This window comes from Leptopilina heterotoma, unplaced genomic scaffold, assembly GCF_015476425.1.
Source record: "Leptopilina heterotoma isolate Lh14 unplaced genomic scaffold, ASM1547642v1 Lhet_19, whole genome shotgun sequence".
In the NCBI taxonomy this organism is placed as follows: Eukaryota; Metazoa; Arthropoda; class Insecta; order Hymenoptera; family Figitidae; genus Leptopilina; species Leptopilina heterotoma.
The window spans coordinates 595379-614407 of record NW_025110908.1 but is presented as its reverse complement, the minus strand read 5'-3'; the positions used below and the strand labels follow the sequence as shown (position 1 = coordinate 614407).

Here is a 19029-nt window from a genome sequence, read left to right as displayed (position 1 = left end):
ATTGCTAAATTTCTAGAAAATTAGTAGAAATTACTATTTAATAGTAAAATTGCTAAAAGAATAGTAGAAATTACTATTTAATAGGAAATTTCTAAATTGATATAAAATTAGTAGAAATTACTATTTAATAGTAAAATTGCTAAAAGAATAGTAGAATTTACTATTTAATAGGAAATTTCTAAATTGATATAAAATTAGTAGAAATTACTATTTAATAGTAAAATTGCTAAAAGAATAGTAGAATTTACTATTTAATAGGAAATTTCTAAATTGCTAGAAAATTAGTTGAAATTACTATTTAATAGTAAAATTGCTAAAAAATTAGTAGAATTTACTATTTATTAGTAAAATTGCTAAAAAATTAGTTGAAATTACTATTTATTAGTAAAGTTTGATAATTTATTAATTCAAAAGCAAAAAGTCAGTCAACAATTCTAATTAGTAAATATTTTTAGATTTTTACTAATTAAAATTTAGAGACTAAATTTATTAAGGCTGCTAGAAAGTAAATGAACACGCAATGAAAAAAATTGAAGAATATAATAAAGAAACCAGTTTATTGGCATTGTTTTTTTCTGTAATATAATACAAATTTACAGTTGATTGCGGTCGACATGCTTTGCGAAAACATGCTTCATTAAATTATCCTTATGTCTAGATCTGTGCGGACAATAGACGCACTGAAACATTGGTGGAACATTGCACTCATATTTTCTATGTCTTATTAAACCTTGTCTCCACTTGTACGTCTTTCCACAGGTTGTACAAGAATATTTATTCAAATTTGTTTTCAGCCTGAAGTTTCCTGAAAAGAAAAAATATTTCTTATTAATTTACTAAAAGAAAATTAATAATAATATTACTACTTTTATTGTGAACAATTCGTCAGTGGTTAACATAATGGTTTTTTTTTATTGGAGTATACAAAGCAGTACAAACATATTATGCAGAGAGACGTGAGAATGAGACAAGAAGCTCCAAAATAAATTTTAACGAGTACAATAATTAATACGCATTTTCGTTTGGGTTTGGAGTTAATAAAAATACATTAATAAAGAAATTATTACCTCTGTCTGAAAAAGATACATTAATATTTTGTAATTAAATTTAGACGTAAAGTTTTTAAATTTTACATTCTTAATTTTAACTTTTGTTAGAAAAAAAAACTTTTTGTTTGGAAAAAAAATATTTGATTTAAATACATAAGAAATAATAATAAATAAATAATTGGCTGTTATTAATATTAGAATAGTTATAATAATAACAATAATTATAATTATTATTATTCTTTTTTGTGATTTTTGTTTTTTGAAAAAAACAAAATTATTATTATTATTATTATTATTATTATTATTATTATTATTATTATTATTATTAATTATTATTAATTATATTACTTATTAACAATATTTACTTGAATTAAATCATTTTTATTTAAATCAATTAAACGGTATTTGCTTCAAATAGTAAAATTACAATTTGTACAGGTTTTACAAGTTTTTTGTACAAGGACAATAATTACAATAACGATCACAATAAATTTTAAATACAAAATAAAAATTAAATTGAAATAAAAATTATTTCTTTTCAGATTGATGTAGACATGAGAGTTAGTATATTATTCGAATATTTTATTCATTCCCAAGAAGAAGACATTTGTTTAGAGATAAATTTTATTATTTATTTATTGCACTTTTCTCACAATGAGTCTTAAAAAAAATCTAATTTCAAAATATTCTTCTAATAATTATATTCCAAAAGTATATTATATACTAAAATTTGATTTTTTTTCCCTAACTAACAAATAAACATTTGGATAAATTTTAATTTCTACTGGAATAAAAAAATTACAAAAGATGATGTTAAAATCAAGAAAATTAAAAATAAATAAATAAGTGCTTTAAAAAGTACTTAAAAATACTAAAATGTATTTAAAAAATACTTGAATACTTAAAGTACTTTTCATTATTTGAAAATACTGAAAAGTACTTGAAATGCTCAAAAAGTACTTGAAATAATTAAAAGTACTTGAATCGTCTAAAAGGACTTGAAAGTATAAAAAAGTACATAATAATTTACAAACATTTATTACACTAAGAAAAAAAATTTATGTTTGGATTAAACGAATCGTTAATAGAATTTTGCTATAAATTAATAAAATATCTTACTAATTGTTAGTAGAATTTTACTATCAAAATGTAAAATTTTACTAATTTTTAATAGAATTTTACCAGGAATAAGTGAAATTTTACTAATTTCTTTGTATAATTTTACTATTAAAATTGTAAAATTTTACTAATTTCTTTGTATAATTTTACTAATTTCTTTGTATAATTTTACTATTAAAATTGTAAAATTTTACTAATTTTTATTAGAATTTTACTATAAATAAGTAAAATATAACTTTTACAAATTGTTATTAGAATTTTTCTCTCTTTGAATTAGCAAAAATATTTACTAATTGGAATTAGCAACTGACTTTTTGTTTTAACTAGTAAGTTTTACTAATTAATAGTAACTTCTACTAATTTATTAGTACAATTTACTAATTCAAAAGCAAAAATTCAGTTACTAATTTAAATTAATAAACATTTTTTACTAAAATTCTTTTTATCTTTACTAACTTTTTGTAGAATTTTACTTATTTTTAGTAGAATTTTACTAGCAATTAGTAAAAGTTTATTATCAATAGGTCAAATTTTACAAATTATTAGTAGAAAATTACTAACTTATAATAAGATTTTACTCATTTTTAATAGAATTTTATTAGATTAGTAAAATTTTACTAATTGTTAGGAGAATTTTACTTGATTAGAAAAATTTTAACAATTTTTAGTAGAATTTTACTATGAAGAAGAAAAATTTTACTTTTAGTTTTTAGTAGAATTTTTAATAAAATTTTACTATCACTAAGTATAGAATTTTGTTAATTGCTAGTGAAATTTTACCACAATTATGAAATTTGACTAATTGTTAGTAGAATTTACTAGAATGGTAAAATTTTACTAAATGTTGGTTGAATTTTAGTTATAAAAATTGAAACTTTACTGAAAATAAAATGTTTTTTAGTTCAATTTTACCTACTATTAGTAGAAATTTACTAATCGTTAAAATTTTTAGTAAAATTTTACTAGCAATTAAGTGAAGTTTTACCAATTTTAGTTAGAATTTGTACTAAAAAAATTTTTTAAAAAATAGAAAAAAAGGTAAAATAAAAAAAAGGTAAAAGGTAAAATATTTGTTTTAGTAAAATTTTACTGTTAGTAGAAATTTACTAATCCTTAAAATTTTTAGTAAAATTTGACTAGCAATTAAGTGAAATTTCTCACTGTAACAAAAATTTGAAACCTATTTATTGAAAATTAATAAATTAATATTTATTAATTAAACATTTGAAAATCGATAAAAATTGGACAAATTTCAAAATTAATATAATTTTTTTCGTAAAATTACATTTAATAATATTATTATTATTTCTAGACAACAATATATTATCATTAAAAATAAAATAATATTAAAAATAAATTAATTATAACGAGCAATTGGATTATTCGCAACCAAGTGGCATGTCGATAGTGCTCATTGTATCGATAACATAAATCGATTTGTCAATATGATTTCTGATAATATGCTTTTTGACGTTGATCTTTTGCTTCGTATAATAATTACAATAGGGACATTTGAATCGAGGTGCCAAACCACACTCGTAATTTAAATGACGTTGCAATGTTCCTAGTGATTTGTAGAATTTTCCACACTTTGAACAGACATAATCGCCATACATTCTCCTCGACGGGTCCATTTTATAATCACAATCTTCATAAGGATACGATGAATCCAAATTATCTGAAAAACACATATAATTTTAGTTAGAAACAATTTTTTAATTGAAATTTTCATATATTCTGAGAGAGAGGGGAGAACACAGTTTTTTTTTCTTAAAGCTCATTATAATGTTAAAAAAAATTTACGCATCTGAAATGGAAAAAAAGTTTTGAAGAAAAAAATTTTTTGTAGATTATGTACATATAGAAGAGAAAAGATTGGGGTACAGTTTTTCTGAAACGTATTTTCTAATTTTTTATTATCTACAAATTCTTTCTCTAATTTTTTTTATTCTTAAAGCATTATTTTCTATTTTTTTCTAATTTTTTCTATTTTTTCCTAATTTTTTCTATTTTTTTTCTAATTTTTTTTTAATTTTTTCTAATTTTTTCTATTTTTTTTCTAATGAAGGTGAAATTATACATTTTTTTTCCTAGTGAAGGTAATTTTCTAAAATTTTGTTTTTCTAGCAATTTTAAATTTCTACTAATAAATATGTGTAATTTAATTGCAATTAACTTGAAATTGTAGAAATCGTTTTTTATTATTTGCTCTTTTTGTTATTTGTAGTTTACAATTTGGAGAAAAAATGCGACAAAGAAAAATTTTGATTTGCAAAATACAAAAATTAAAAAAAATATACAAAATTATGTATAAAATATTGGAAATAAAAAATATTACCTTCCAATTTTGAATTGAATTTAATTAAAATTCAATTGAATTTCAACAAAATTCTATTTAATTTGATAAAATTTTTTTTAAAGTTTAGTATCTATATAAAGTTTCGCTTTAATTGTTGTATTTTTTGCAGTTTTAAACTTTATTATTATTTTAAATTAATGTATTTTTTATGCAACAAAGTGAAATTATGATATAAAAAATACTAAAATAAAAAAACAAAATTACTTATGAAGTTTAATAGAATTTTTTGAAAATTTAATTTTTTATTCGATTTCCGATATTTTATACAAAATTTCGTAAATTTTTTTTAATTTCCGTATTTTGTACATCAAAATTTTTCTTTGTCGCATTTTCTCTCCAAATTGTAAAATAATTTAATAAAATTTAATATTTACTTTCTTTCCATATGTAGTAAAAAAATGCTTGTCAATAAATCTTTAGTAACTCTCAATTAAAAAATACTTTTTTTGAAAAATTTTATGTCAAATTTCACAAGTTCCAGAAAAATAAATTTTAGAAATAAAAAAACTTGCCTGAAATTGTAAAATAAATTTCAGAAATCAGAGATTGATGAAAAAACTTTTTTTTTAGAAAACTGCTTTCATTTAAAAATTAATATTTTTTTTTTAAATTTTAATTTTAGAAAAAGGATTAGAAAATAAATTTTTAGAAAAAGTGACCTTTCAGAAACAAATATAAATATATATTTCTTCAAAGATTTTACTAAAATTTTTAACATTCAAATGAACGAATTTTTTTTCATAGTTTCAATAATTAAAATTGAATTGAAAAATAAAGTAAATTCAATATTCAAAGTTAAGAATTTGTTTTTTTTTAATATTCAAATTTGTATTTTATTTAAAGAAACATAGTTATTAATTTTTTTCATAAAATACAAATTAATAAATAACAAATTGAATAAAATAAAGAAAAATAATAAATATTTTTTTAAATAAAATACAATTTAAAAATAATAATAAAAATGTTGACGTTCATTTTTTTATTTTAGATTTATTTATTCAATGTTTCGAACCTTGAAATGAACGAGGATATTTTTATTACTTCTTTTAATTTAAATTTTATTATTACAAAATAATAATAATAAATAATTTTATTATTATTATGATTAAAAAATTAACTGAACGTTAAAAATTTTAGAAAAATTATTTTTCATGGAAAATTGAAAAAAATACTTTCTAAAAATCATTTTATAACACGCTAATCAAGATTTTATTGTAATATTGCAATAATCATTACATAATAAATTCTGTTTTTTTTTTTGGTTTTAATAAACATATGCACACTACTCATTTTTCAATAAACTCATAAATATTACTAAAATATCGTCAAGGAGTTGTTACTTTCAAACTTGAATAATATTATCCTATAAATATAAATATATATATATTTATATATGCATAACAAATATCACTTGATTAAAATAGTTAAAATTTTCCTATAAGACATAAAACTGAGAACTACATAATAATAATAATAAAAATTATTTGGTTTTCTTTTTGTTTTTGTTTTTCTTTTTCTTTTTACGATTCTAAATTAATATAATAGGATTTCTGATCGGGATGCTTTTTTCTAATGTGACAATAAATTTGACTCGTTTGCTTGCTACGTAGATCGCAATATGGACAGCCAAAACGTGGTTCCTGACCGCATTCATATTTGTAGTGGCGATTGCGATTTCCCTTCAATGTAAAACCACGTTTACATTTTGGACAGAAATGTAAATTTTTCCCCGTTCCATCATCAACATTCTCACCGGGCTGATCATAACTGACAAACGAATCCAGTATCGTAAAGTCTGAAAAAATAAAAATCATATCTTTATTAATACAAAAATTTCTTTTTTTATACAATATTAGATAAACCAAAAAAATTTCTCTTTTTTTCTCACTATATTAAAAATTTAAAAAAAAATTCACTTCTGGATTATTCTCATGCTGAAAAAAAACCATGCAAAAAAAAAATTATTAGAAAATATATTAATAATATTAAAAATATTAAAAAACATTATAAGTATAAAAAAAATATTATAAATATTATAAATATTAAAAAATATTATAAATATTAACAATATAAAAATTTTTATAAATATTATAAATATTATAATTATTAAACATATTAAAAATATTAAAGATAATATTATAAGTATTAAAAAATATAATAAATATAAAAAATATTATTTGAAAATGAAACATTTTTCGTCGCTTTAAGTATTAGTTTATTTCGAATTATATATCATAAATGGAACACAATTTTTTTTTAATAATAAAAGTAGTATGATTACTTTTTCAGTCAATAAAGTTTGAAATACTTTTTTAAAACGATTTTTTCTAACATCTACTTCATACAATAATTTTCTTCATTTTATAAATATCATTACTCTCTAAATCTGAATTAGTGGAAAATTGCTAATGAAATGATAAAAAGTCGTCGAGCATTTACTTTAGTAATAATTTTAAGAAAAATCAGTGAAATTTTATTATTAATAGAATTTTACTAGATTTGTAAAATTTTACAAATTTTTAGTAGGATTTTACTAATTATAGTTAATTGTTTTATTAATTAATTTTACGAATTTTACTAACTGTCAGTGGAATTTTACTAATTTTCAGTAGAATTTTACTAACTTTTAGTAAAACTTGACTAATTATTAGTATATTTTTACGATCGATAAGTAAAATTTTACTAATTGTTAGTAGTATTTTACTATCAATAGGTAAAATTTTACTATAAAAAAGTAAGATTTTTCTTTTAAATATTTAGTAAAATTTTACCGTTAGAAAAAATTTACTAATTGTTAGTTAACTTTTATTATCAATAAGTAAAATTTTACTAATTTTTATTAGAATTTTATGACAAATGAGAAAGAAGTAAAATATTACTGATTACTGTCAATAAGTAAAATTTTATTAATTGTTAGTAGTATTTTACTATCAATAGGTAAAATTTTACTGTTAGAAAAAATTTACTAATTGTTAGTTAACTTTTATTATCAATAAGTAAAATTTTACTAATTTTTATTAGAATTTTATTATAAATAAGAAAGAAGTAAAATATTACTGATCACTGTCAATAAGTAAAATTTTACTAATTTTTATTAGAATTTAATTATAAATAAGTAAAATAATTCTTTTAAAAATTGTTATTAGAATTTTACTCTCCAAATTTGAATTAGCAAAAATATTTACTAATTTAAATTAGTAACTAACTTTTTGCTCTTGAATTAGTAAATTTTAATAATAAATAGTATTTTTTACTAATTTATTAGTAAAATTTTCTAATTCCAATGCAAAAAGCCAGTCACTACTGCAACTTAATAAAATGTTTACTAATTCGAGTTTAAAAAATACTACAAATGAGTAAAATTTTACTTTTAGTTTTTAATTGAATTCTTTTTTATTTTTAGTAGAATTTTACTACTGATAAGTAAAATTTTATTAATTGATAGTAGAACTTATTTAAATTATATGGTTTTAAAAATAGCTTTTATCTTATTTATTATTTTTGAATTTTTATTGCATTAAAAGGATTGAAAATTTACTATTTTTTAATTTTCATTGTAGTAAAAAAAAAAATTCAAAATTTACTATATTTGAATTTTTTGTAGTTGCAAAAAATTGAAAAATTACTATTTTTGAATTTTTATTGCAATGAAAATTGAAAAAATTTACAATATTTGATTTTTTTGCAGTAAAAAAACTCAAATTAAATTAAAGAGTAATTTTCTTGCAGTAGCAAAAAAACTCAAAATTTACTATTTTTTAATTTTCATTGCAGTAAAAAAATAGTCATTTTTGTTACAATGTCAAAAAAATGAAAAATACTATTTTTTAATTTTTTTGTAGTAGAAAAAAATTTTAAAATTACTATTTTTTAATTTTCATTGCAAAGAAAATTTTTCAACTTACTATATTTGAATTATTTTGTAATAAAAAAATCAAATTGAATTAAAGAGTAATTTTCTTGCAGTAGCAAAAAAAAAAATTCAAAATTTACTATTTTTGTATTTTCATTGCACTGGAAAAAATTCAAAATTTATTACTTTTGAATTTTTTTTTGTAGTAGAAAAAAATTCAAAAATTACTATTTTTACCTTTACTTACTTTAAGTAGAATTTTACTATCAATAAGTAAAATTTTACAAATTGTTAGAAGAAAATTACTAACTTATAGTACAATTTTACTAATTTTTAATAGAATTTTACTAATGATTATTAGAATTTTACTAGAAATAAGTAAAATTTTACTTTAAGTTCAAAATGGAATTTTTTACTTTTAGTAGAATTTTACTACCTACCATTAAGTAAATGAACATGGTTTTAGAATTGCTTTTATTTTAAAAAACTTTTAGTAAAATTTTACTAATTCTTCTATTGGATTTTTCGAGCAATTAGTAAAATTTTACTCATTATTTGTAAGATTTTACTATAAATAAGTAAAATTTTGCGTTTAGTTCTTAATAGAATTTTTCTTATTTTTAGTAGAATTTGACTAACAATAAGTGAAATTTTACTAATTGTTAGTAAAACTTTACTAATTGTTAGTAGAATTTTACTAATTTTCATAAGAATTTTACTATAAAGAAGTAAAATTTTACTTTTAGTTCGTAGTACCTAGAATTTTTCTTATTTTTAGTAGAATTTGACTAACAATAAGTGAAATTTTACTAATTGTTAGTAGAACTTTACTAATTTTTAGCAAAATTCTACTAGATTAGTAAAATTTTACTAACAATTAGTATAACTTTTCCATAATAAATCGATAAAACAATTTTACGGATTCTTTCAGTGAATTAAATGACTAGAAATTTTTCGAAATTCTACTATTAGTAAAATTTTACTAATAATTAGTAACATTTCACTAATAAAAAAAAAGAAAAGTTGTTCATGAAAATTCCTAAAAATTATTGTAGTTTTCCTATTTTTAGTAAAGTTTGACTAATTCAGATCAGCCAAATTTTACCATTTTTTTACTAAAATTCTACTAATTCAGATTTACAGAGAGTATATGAATCTAAAAAATCAAAATAAAGTAAAAATTTATTTACAGTATGTAACGAGAAAATTGAAACGAAAAAAAACATTAAAAAAAAGAAATACTTGATGGAATTAATTTTACATTTTTCTTTTCTTTTTTTTTTTTTAATTATGTCTCGTTCCTTAGATTAATAACATAAGCATTTTGTCCACTGTGACGTGCTCTAATGTGAGCCAAAACATTGGAACTTTGCTTCGAACGAAAATGACAATGTGGACAGGAGAATTTTGGCGCTTGATTACACTCGTATTTAAGATGTCTATTCATATTGCCCTTAACGGCAAATGTTCGATCACACTTTGGACATTTAAATGGTTTCATTTCGGACGATTTTCCCGAATTACTTCGTGTCCTCGATGGCGAATAGTATTTTGAACTTGTTCCCTCGACCCCGTCTTTCCCTCCAAAAACGCTCGCACTCTCGTTCGACGATGACGAATGCAAAAAATAGTTGAACTCCACGTGTGGTAGGGGAAAACCTGTAATTTTAATAAATTTTTTGTCAAGAAAATGAGATTTATTATTTTTAGAAAAGAAACGATCCAGTGACAGCACAATAATGATAATAAATTTTGTTTTTTGTTTCAATAAGCATTTTTCTTATATAGAGAATTTTTTTTTAAAGAAAAGTTATTTTGTCGGCATAATACATTAAGACGTGAGAGAAGATAATAATTTTTTTGTAAATGGATTTTTTTGAATAAAAATTAATTTCTTTTTGAAAATAATTTTTATTCTAATAAATAATTGTAGTAAATAATTATAGTAAATAATTGGATATTCCTAAAGTTTTGAAACTTCAAATGAACAAAATTTCTTTTGTTTTTAGTTTCCAATCTAATTATAATATTGCGTGATAATACAAGTAATTAGTATAGTAATAATCTAATTCATAAATTTCAAATTATTTAATTTAGAATTTTCATTTTTATGGCACAAAAAAATTCAAAATTTACTATTTTTGAATTTTTATTGCAGTAAACAAATCAAAATTGACTATTTTTGAATTTTCCTGTCAGTAAAAAATTCAAAATTTACTATAATTCAATTTTTTTGAAGTAGAAGAAAATTAAAAATAGTACGTAGTTTTTCTTACAGTTGAAAAAAACTCGATAATAGTAATTTTATTGCAGTAACAAAAAAATTCAAAATTTACTATTTTTGTACTTTTATTGCAATCAAAATTTACTATTTTTGAATTCTCATTGCAAAAAAAATCAAAATTTACTATTTTTGAATTTTCTTTTCAGTAAAAAATTCAAAATTTACTTTATTAAAATTTTTTTGAAATAGAAGAAAATTCAAAAATAATCATTTTTCATGCCGTTAAAAAAAATTCGAGAATAGTAATTTTATTGCAGTAACAAAAAAATTCAAAATTTACTATTTTTGTATTTTCATTGCAATGGAAAAGATTCAAAATTTACTATATATTTGAATTTTTTGTTGTAGAAAAAAATTCAAAACTTATTGTTTTTTAATTTTCATTGAGAAAAAAAATTCAAAATTTTCTGTTTAAATTTTTTTACAACAAAAATAGTAATTTTATTGCAGTAGAAAAAAAATTAAAAACTTATTGTTTTTGAATTTTCATTGAATAAGGTTCAAAATTTACTATTTTTAAATTTTTTTCTACTACAAAAAAATCCAAATTTTACTATATTTGAATTTTTTGTTGTAGAAAAAAATTCAAAACTTATTGTTTTTGAATTTTCATTGAGGAAAAAAATTCAAAATTTTCTGTTTTAATTTTTTTACAACAAAAGTAGTAATTTTATTGCAGTAGAAAAAAATTAAAAACTTATTGTTTCTGAATTTTCATTGAAAAAGGTTCAAAATTTACTATTTTTGAATTTTTTTTTACTACAAAAAAATCCAAAATTTACAATAGATATTTGAATTTTTCGTAGTAGAAAAAAATTACTATTTTCATTGCAATGGAAAAGGTTCAAAATGTACTATTTTTAAATTTTTTTGTATTTTCATTGCAATTTGAAAAAAATCAAATTTTACGATTCTCAAATATTCATTGCAGGGAAAAAAAATCAAAATTTACTGTTTTAATATTTTTGCAATTAAAAAAGTTCAAAAATATTAATTTTATAGCAGTAAAAATTAAAACTAAAACTAAAAATTTATAAAATACTATTCTCGTATATTCATTGCAGTGGAAAAATTAAAAACTTATTGTTTTTGAATTTTCATTGCAGGAAAAAAATTCAAAAATTACTAAATTTGAATTTTTTGTAGTTAAAAAACTTCAAAAGAACATAGTCATTTTTATTTTAATAGCAAAAAAAATTCAAAATTTACTATATTTGAATTCTTTTGTAGTAAAAAAACTTCAAAAGTAGTCATTTTTATTTCAGTATAAAAAAAAATTCAATATTCACTATATTTGAATTTTTTGTAGTAGAAAAAACTTGAAAAATATTAATTTTTATTGCAAGAGAAAAAAATTCAAAGATTACTATTTTTGTATTTTGCAGTGATAAAAAATTGAAAATATATTATTTCTGTATTTTCATTGCAGTAAAAAATTCAAAATTTACTATATTTAAATTTTTTTGTAGTAAAAATATTTCAAAAGTAGTCATTTTTATTTCAGTAGCAGAAAAATTCTAAATTTACTATATTCGAATTTTTTGTAATAGAAAAAACCTCAAAAATAGTAATTTTTATTGCAGTAGAAAAAAATTCAAATAACCGTATTTGTATTTTTTCATAGTAGAAAAAAGCCTAAAAAATAGTAATTTGTATTGCAGTAGAAAGAAATTCAAAAATTACAATATTTGAATTTTTCTGTAGTAGAAAAACTTCAAAAGTAGTAGTAATTTTTTTGCAGAAGAAAAAAATTCCTATTTTTGAAAAAATTAATAACTAAAAAAGTATTTCGTTCATTTGAACTTTCCAATTTTTTTTTTCTTTTGAAAAGTTGGAAATATTAAATACAGATAAATTAGGCAACATCCTAATGTATTATACATGCCTTATTAATATTATTTTCAAACGCTAGTTTCTACTGAAAATAATTAGCAAATAGTAAACATGCTTTACATACGTATATATATAATAAAAATTAGTAGAAAGTAATTAATTTAGAGAAATATTAATATTTATTGATATTAAATGAAGTTTTGTCGTATCACTTATATTCTAGACGTGTACAAAAAGTTTTTGGCAGAGAACAATAATTTTAACATTACATATGTATAATTATCGTAATTATAATTATGAATAATGTCGCAACTATATGTAAAATAGCCTTAAGTATGCAACACGATTATTAATTAATAATTAATATTTAATACAGATATTGAGGAACAAATGTAATTGCGTGAATACTGCAGACGTATTTCGTATATTTTCAAAATTAAATTACAAGTAATACTTGAAGCTTGACATATTTGAATTAACTCTTTAAATCTGAATCAGGTATACAAATTTTAAATAATTGCAATCAGTGACGGATTTTTTTTTATTTGAAATCAGTTAAAATTTTTTTTACTGATAAATCAGTAAAAAAAAATTTTGTTCTACTTTTGTATCAGGAAATTTTAACTGATTTCAAATAAAAAAAGTAGAACAAAATTTTTTTACTGATGAATTTGTAAAAAACAATTTTCTACTTTCGTATCAGTAAATTTTAAATAATTTCACTCAGTGACTAACTTTATATTTGAAATCAGTTAAAATTGCCGATACGAAAGTAGAAAAAAATTTTTTTACTGGTGAATCAGTAAATCTTATCATGGATGTCAATTAAATTTGTTAAAAAAAAGACTGATTTATCAGTACAAATTTTTTTAATCACGAATCAGTCAATTTTATGAAGAAAATCAATTTTTCACTCTAAATTTGAATTAGTAAAAACTTGACTGATTTCAATTACAGTTTTTTACTGATAAATCAGTACATTTTGTCATCAATATCAATTTTGTCAATTGAAAATTACTAATTCTTTACTAAAAAAAAAATTTTCTATTAATGAATCAGTCAATATTATTATTACCTTTATTTATCAGTCGAAAATCACTGACGAATCAGTTAATTTTGCCATAAATATCATTTTTTTTTATTTGAACCAAAAAATTTTGTAATTAACAGAATTTTTTTTTGGTAAAACTTACAAATTTATCTGTTGGAAAATTTATTACTGATAAATCAGTCAGTTTTATTATAAATATAAATTTTATAATAGATTTGTTTATCATAAAATTTTATTATATAAAAATAATGATTGTTTTTCAGTAGAAATTTTTTTACTGACAAATCTTATGATTATCATTATTTTTTAAACAATATCAAATTCATCAGTATAAAATTTCTGATTTATTAGGAAGATTTTTTTTACTAATAAATCAGTAATTTTTATCAACAATATTAACTGATGATAAAAGTCTAAAAACTAATAAATCAGTTAAATTACCGACTTATTAGTAAATTTTATCATCAGTTGTACTGATGATAAAAATTACTGATTTATTAGTAAATTTTCTTACTCTCCAAATCTGAATCAGTGAAATTTGACTGACAATCAGTGATTTCATTGTCGCGATTTCAATTAGTAAAATGTCACTGATTCATTTTTAGAGAGTAGTAAAAAATATCTGATTTATTAGTAAACTTTTTTTTACTAATAAATTTTTATTTTATTTAATTTTTTTATTTTTATAATAAAAATTAAATTGATTAATAAATGTACTGATTTATTAGTAAAAAACATTTTACTAATAAATCAGTACACTTTTTCATCAATTTAATTTTTATTATAAAAAACTAATTTTTTAGTAATTAGTAAAAAATTTTAACTGACGAATCAGTCAATTTTACCAATTTCAAAAGCAAAAATTCAGTCACTGATTTAATTAAATTGAAATTGTAGCTGATTTACATAAGAGAACGGAACATTATTATGAAGTTGAGAGCAAACCGATTTCTTCATTTTTCTGGTACATCTTCATTGAAGTTTCTTAATTACGACAAATTTTTGTTCAAAAAGCTTATATTCTAGTCATAATGGTTTTATGCATAATTTCAAAAAGTATTCGAGTGCCGACACTTTTAATGTTTTAATATTTATCAACCGACCTTAATTATAATAAACCATCATTATTTTAGAAATAAAAAAAAAATTAGAAACGAAAACAAGTACACTTGAGAACCTATTCAGGTCTTTAACACAAACTTGAAAAAAAAAAACATAATTCGAAAATATTTTTATAAACTAAGGAAAAACACAAAAAAACTCTTTTTTAACATTTTTTTTTTTTTTCTTTTTCTTTCCGACCTTAATTATAATTTGTATTTTATTCTTTCTTTTCTTTTTCTTTCCGACCTTAATTATAATTTTTTTATTTTTTCTTTTTCTTTCCGACCTTAATTATAATTTTCTTATTTTATTTGTCATTTTTCTTCTTTCTCTTTGACTGATTCAAAAAAATATTTTTTTCCGATTTTTGAACTTAACTTAAAAAATCTGCGTGAACACTAGTCATGTGTCTATGAAGTACATGATCGTATTTAAATGCCTGATTACAAAATGGACAAATAAACGAAGGAGTGGTATTACATTCGTGACGTTGATGACGACGTAAATTACTACGCGACGCATAACTTCTTTGACATACTTCGCAGGTGAAATTTTTTTGCGTTAATTTTTGATCGAAATGCTCACTAAAAATATGATCGAAAAGTACATCTCTACGCGAGAATTGAACACCGCATTTATCGCATGGAAATAAAACGTCATTAGCTACTGCTGCTGTTGTTGTTGTTGTTGGTGTTGTTGTTTGTACTTGATGAAAAAAGCCGAGATGTGAAATATCATCAATTTCCCCATCATCTTCATATTCACTTTTCGATTTATTCCCTATTTTCTGATCAATTTTCCCCTTATTATTATTTGTGATTGATCTTGTCTTTCTCCGGGGAATTAATTCTTCTTCATCGTCTTCGCCTTTTTCGTCTTCTTCCTCTTCTTTATCTGTTATTGGAATAATTTCTTCATCTACAAAAAAAAAGAAAAAAGTTTGAAAATGAAATCAGGTGTTTTTTTTCTTTTATTCAGGTGAAGAAATTATTTTTTATCGAATTACATGCGTTTTTTTTTTTGTTGTTTTGTTTTCCCAAAAAAAGAATGTTTTGATAGGTGAAGACAGAAGACAGAAGCAAAATGTATTTCATTCAGTTAATTAAGCTTTGGTGAATTTTAATTATAAACTATGATTTTTCTCCAAAATTGGGAAATTCGATTAATATAAAAATAAAAAAAAAAATAAAAAAAAATGAATAAATAAAAATGAATACAAAATTAAAATTAAAAATAATTAAAATCAATAATTTCATCGTGTAGAAAATACTGATTTATTACTAAAAACTGCTTTTTACTGATCTAACAGTCGAATAATAATAAATAATTTTTGTAAATTAATAATATCAGTTGAAAATTCGTATTTCGGAATAAACTTTTTACTAATAAATCAGTAAATTTCACAACTAATACGAAGTTTATTAAATTAAAAAATTATTGTTTTATTAGTGAAAACATTTTTAACTAATAAATCAGTCAATTTTATCATAGATATTAATTTTGTCAATTAAAAATTACTTTTTTATTAGTACAAGGTTTTTTTTACTGATGAATCAGTAAATTTTATAATCAAAATCAATTTTTTCAATTCGAAATTTTTAATTAATCAGTAAAAACTTTTTCTACTAATGAATCAGTAAATTTTATAATAAAAATTAATTTTGTCAATTAGAAAATTTTAATTAATTAGTAGTATTTACTAATTAATTAAAATAATTAAAATAATAAATTAAAACTAATGAATCAGTCAATTTTGTTATAATAATATCAGTGAATATAAATTTTATCAGTAAAAAATTTACTTATTTATCAGTAGAAAACTTTTATTCTTGATAAATCAGTTAATTTTGTCATGAATGTCAATATTATTAGTCAAAAATTAGTAATTTATTAGTAAAATTTTTTTTTACTGATTAATCTGTAAATTTTATAATCAATATCATTTGTGTCTGCTATAAAAATTACTGATAAATTAGTAAAAATTTTATTTACTCATAAATCAGTGAATTATATCAGTTAAAAATTACTGATTTTTTAGAACGAATTTTTTGCTAATAATAAATCAGTAAATTTTATCGTCAAAATTAATTTTTGTCTGTAAAAATTCGCACTATTTATTAGTAAAGAATTGTTACTGATGAATGATAATTTATGTTAATTAGAAATATTACTGATTTATGATATATCATAGATTAAATTGTATTTTTAATTTTTTAATTAAAAACTTTTTTAAAAAAAATATTTAAAAATTATTTAAAAAAATTATTAAAAAAAATGTTTAAAAAAATAAAGAAAAATAAAAAAAATAATTATATAAATGATTGCAAATGATTGTAAATGAATTAAATGTGTTTTGTAAATTAAATTAAATGAATCGTTTATGCGTTAGGATAATATTTTTTTATTAGAAAGAAAATTAATACAAAAATATGATTTTTCGTATACAACTAAATTAAAAATAAACATCGTGTTCGTGAAGACAATAAAAAAAAATTAGAAAACAGATTTCACTAGCACTTTATAATAAATCTAACAATTAATTAAGGGTAGGTCACACCGAAAATAATTTCATGGTAATTTTTTTTTTAAATTCAATAGCAGAAAATAAAATTGGTAAATTAATATTTTCACTTCTTTTGAATTCTTTTTTCTTTAAAATTGGTAAATAAAAATCTTCACTTCTTTTGTATTTTTTTTTCTTTAAAATTGGTAAATTAATATTTTCACTTCTTTTAAATCCTTTTTTCTTTAAAATTGATATTTTCTCTAAATTAGTTATTTTGAATTCATTTTTCTCTAAAATTGGTATTTTCTCTAAATTGGTAAATTTAGAAAAAAATCCATGAATTAATTATGTAGAAAATATATTTTTGAATTCACTCAAAATTTCCGAATGAAAAATTTGAATTTCACTATTTCAAAAGCATTTTTCTTCAAAAAAATTGTTTTCAGCCAAAAAAAAAATGCTAAAAACTACTAATGTTATTCAATTTTTCTATTTGAAAATTTATTTCTTCATTTTTCTAACGAACTACAGTTTATAAATTTTAAAAATATCGGTGTACCCTCCCCTTGTAAAAATGAAAAAAAAAATTATACACAAAAATTCCATAACATTCGTGCGAAAATAAATAAATAAATAAACAGCGATTGTAAAGACTAAAAAAAAAAAAATTCAGATTGTAAAATCTAAAAATATTCTTCAATTATTGTGAAACGAATTTTAACTCAACACAAGGAGTCTTCACATTATTTCCAAGCACATTATGTTGCGACAAATAATTTTTATTTTTTATAGTTGGAGAAAATTTAAAATCTAAATTATTAAATTAATTTAAAAACTAAATTATTAAATTAATTTAAAAAGTAAATTATTAAATTAATTTAAAAACTAAATTATTAAATTGATTTAATAACTAAATTATTACAAATGTTCTTTTTGCAAATTTTAAAGTCGATTAAAAAATAAATTTGCATGAATAAAATATAAATGTCGAATGTCCTAATAATAAATTCTAAATTGTCGCTTTAATTTAGAAAATCATGTCTTCTTGCTATCTTCCGTTTCCTTTAGTTCCTTTAGTTTTTTATTGGCGGCAATGATATCCTTTTTTTCTATCCTAATCACGCATTTATGCATCTTAACTAAAGAGACAAGTAGTGCCTTCTGCTTAGCTACAAAGAAAAAGAAGAAAATTAGTATTTGAAAATAGAAATAATATTTATTTTGTATTATTATTAGTATTTTTACCATTTTATGTTAATTAGTTTTTAATAATATTTTTAATAGTAAAAATATTTGTAATAGTAAAAATATTTTTAATTGTAAAAATATTTTTAATTGTAAAAATATTTGTAATAGTGAAAATATTTTTAATTGTAAAAATATTTGTAATAGTAAAATAATATTTTTAATTGTAAAAATATTTGTAATAGTAAAACTATTTTTAATAGTAAAAATATTTTTTTGGCAGTAAAAATACTAGTTTTGATAGTAAAAATACTATTTTTTGATATAAAAAGTACACATACCAGTTTTTCCCCACATTTCAGAAGACGGACGATCACAAAAAAAAATCATGCTGTTAATTTTTTTTCTTGATACAATCACAATAATTCAAAACACAGAAAAAAAGGAAGAAAGAACACAATTTTTTTTTTTTGAGTGAATTTATTTATTCAAATTTATTTGTTTAGAAGAACAAATTATTTTCACACAATTCTTAAACACTATAACTATTTTTGACGCTATTCGTAGAAAGGTAGCAAAAGAAGCAAAGAATTTAAAAATTTAAGGTTATGTTTTTTGTTATTTTTACCCTAATTAGGATAAAGTTAAAAGTTTCGTTTTCATTGTACGAAACTAAAATGAGTATT

General features: G+C 19.8%; 1 protein-coding gene across 1 annotated transcript; it reads right to left on the bottom strand.

Annotated features, from left to right (window-relative positions):
* Positions 1 to 593: 593 nt before the first annotated feature.
* LOC122500618 (zinc finger protein 808-like) lies at positions 594 to 18733 on the bottom strand. The gene is made up of 8 exons (XM_043609628.1): positions 18685 to 18733; positions 18208 to 18327; positions 15031 to 15570; positions 9719 to 10039; positions 6134 to 6322; positions 3559 to 3846; positions 1068 to 1073; positions 594 to 805 (listed from the first exon to the last, which is right to left on the bottom strand). Exons 1-8 carry the CDS (start codon positions 18731 to 18733, stop codon positions 594 to 596), a joined length of 1725 nt encoding a protein of 574 aa, XP_043465563.1.
* Between the last annotated feature and the right edge of the window lie 296 nt (positions 18734 to 19029).

Excerpts from the sequence above, each read along its gene's own strand:
- LOC122500618 (XM_043609628.1), bottom strand. The coding sequence starts at position 18,733 with ATGATTTTTTTTTGTGATCGTCCGTCTTCTGAAATGTGGGGAAAAACT. Across the intron at positions 18,328-18,684 it reads TGAAATGTGGGGAAAAACTG|CTAAGCAGAAGGCACTACTT; the intron begins GTATGTGTACTT and ends TTTTCTTTGTAG. Across the intron at positions 6,323-9,718 it reads TTTGGCTCACATTAGAGCAC|ACTTTACGATACTGGATTCG; the intron begins GTCACAGTGGAC and ends TTATTTTTTCAG.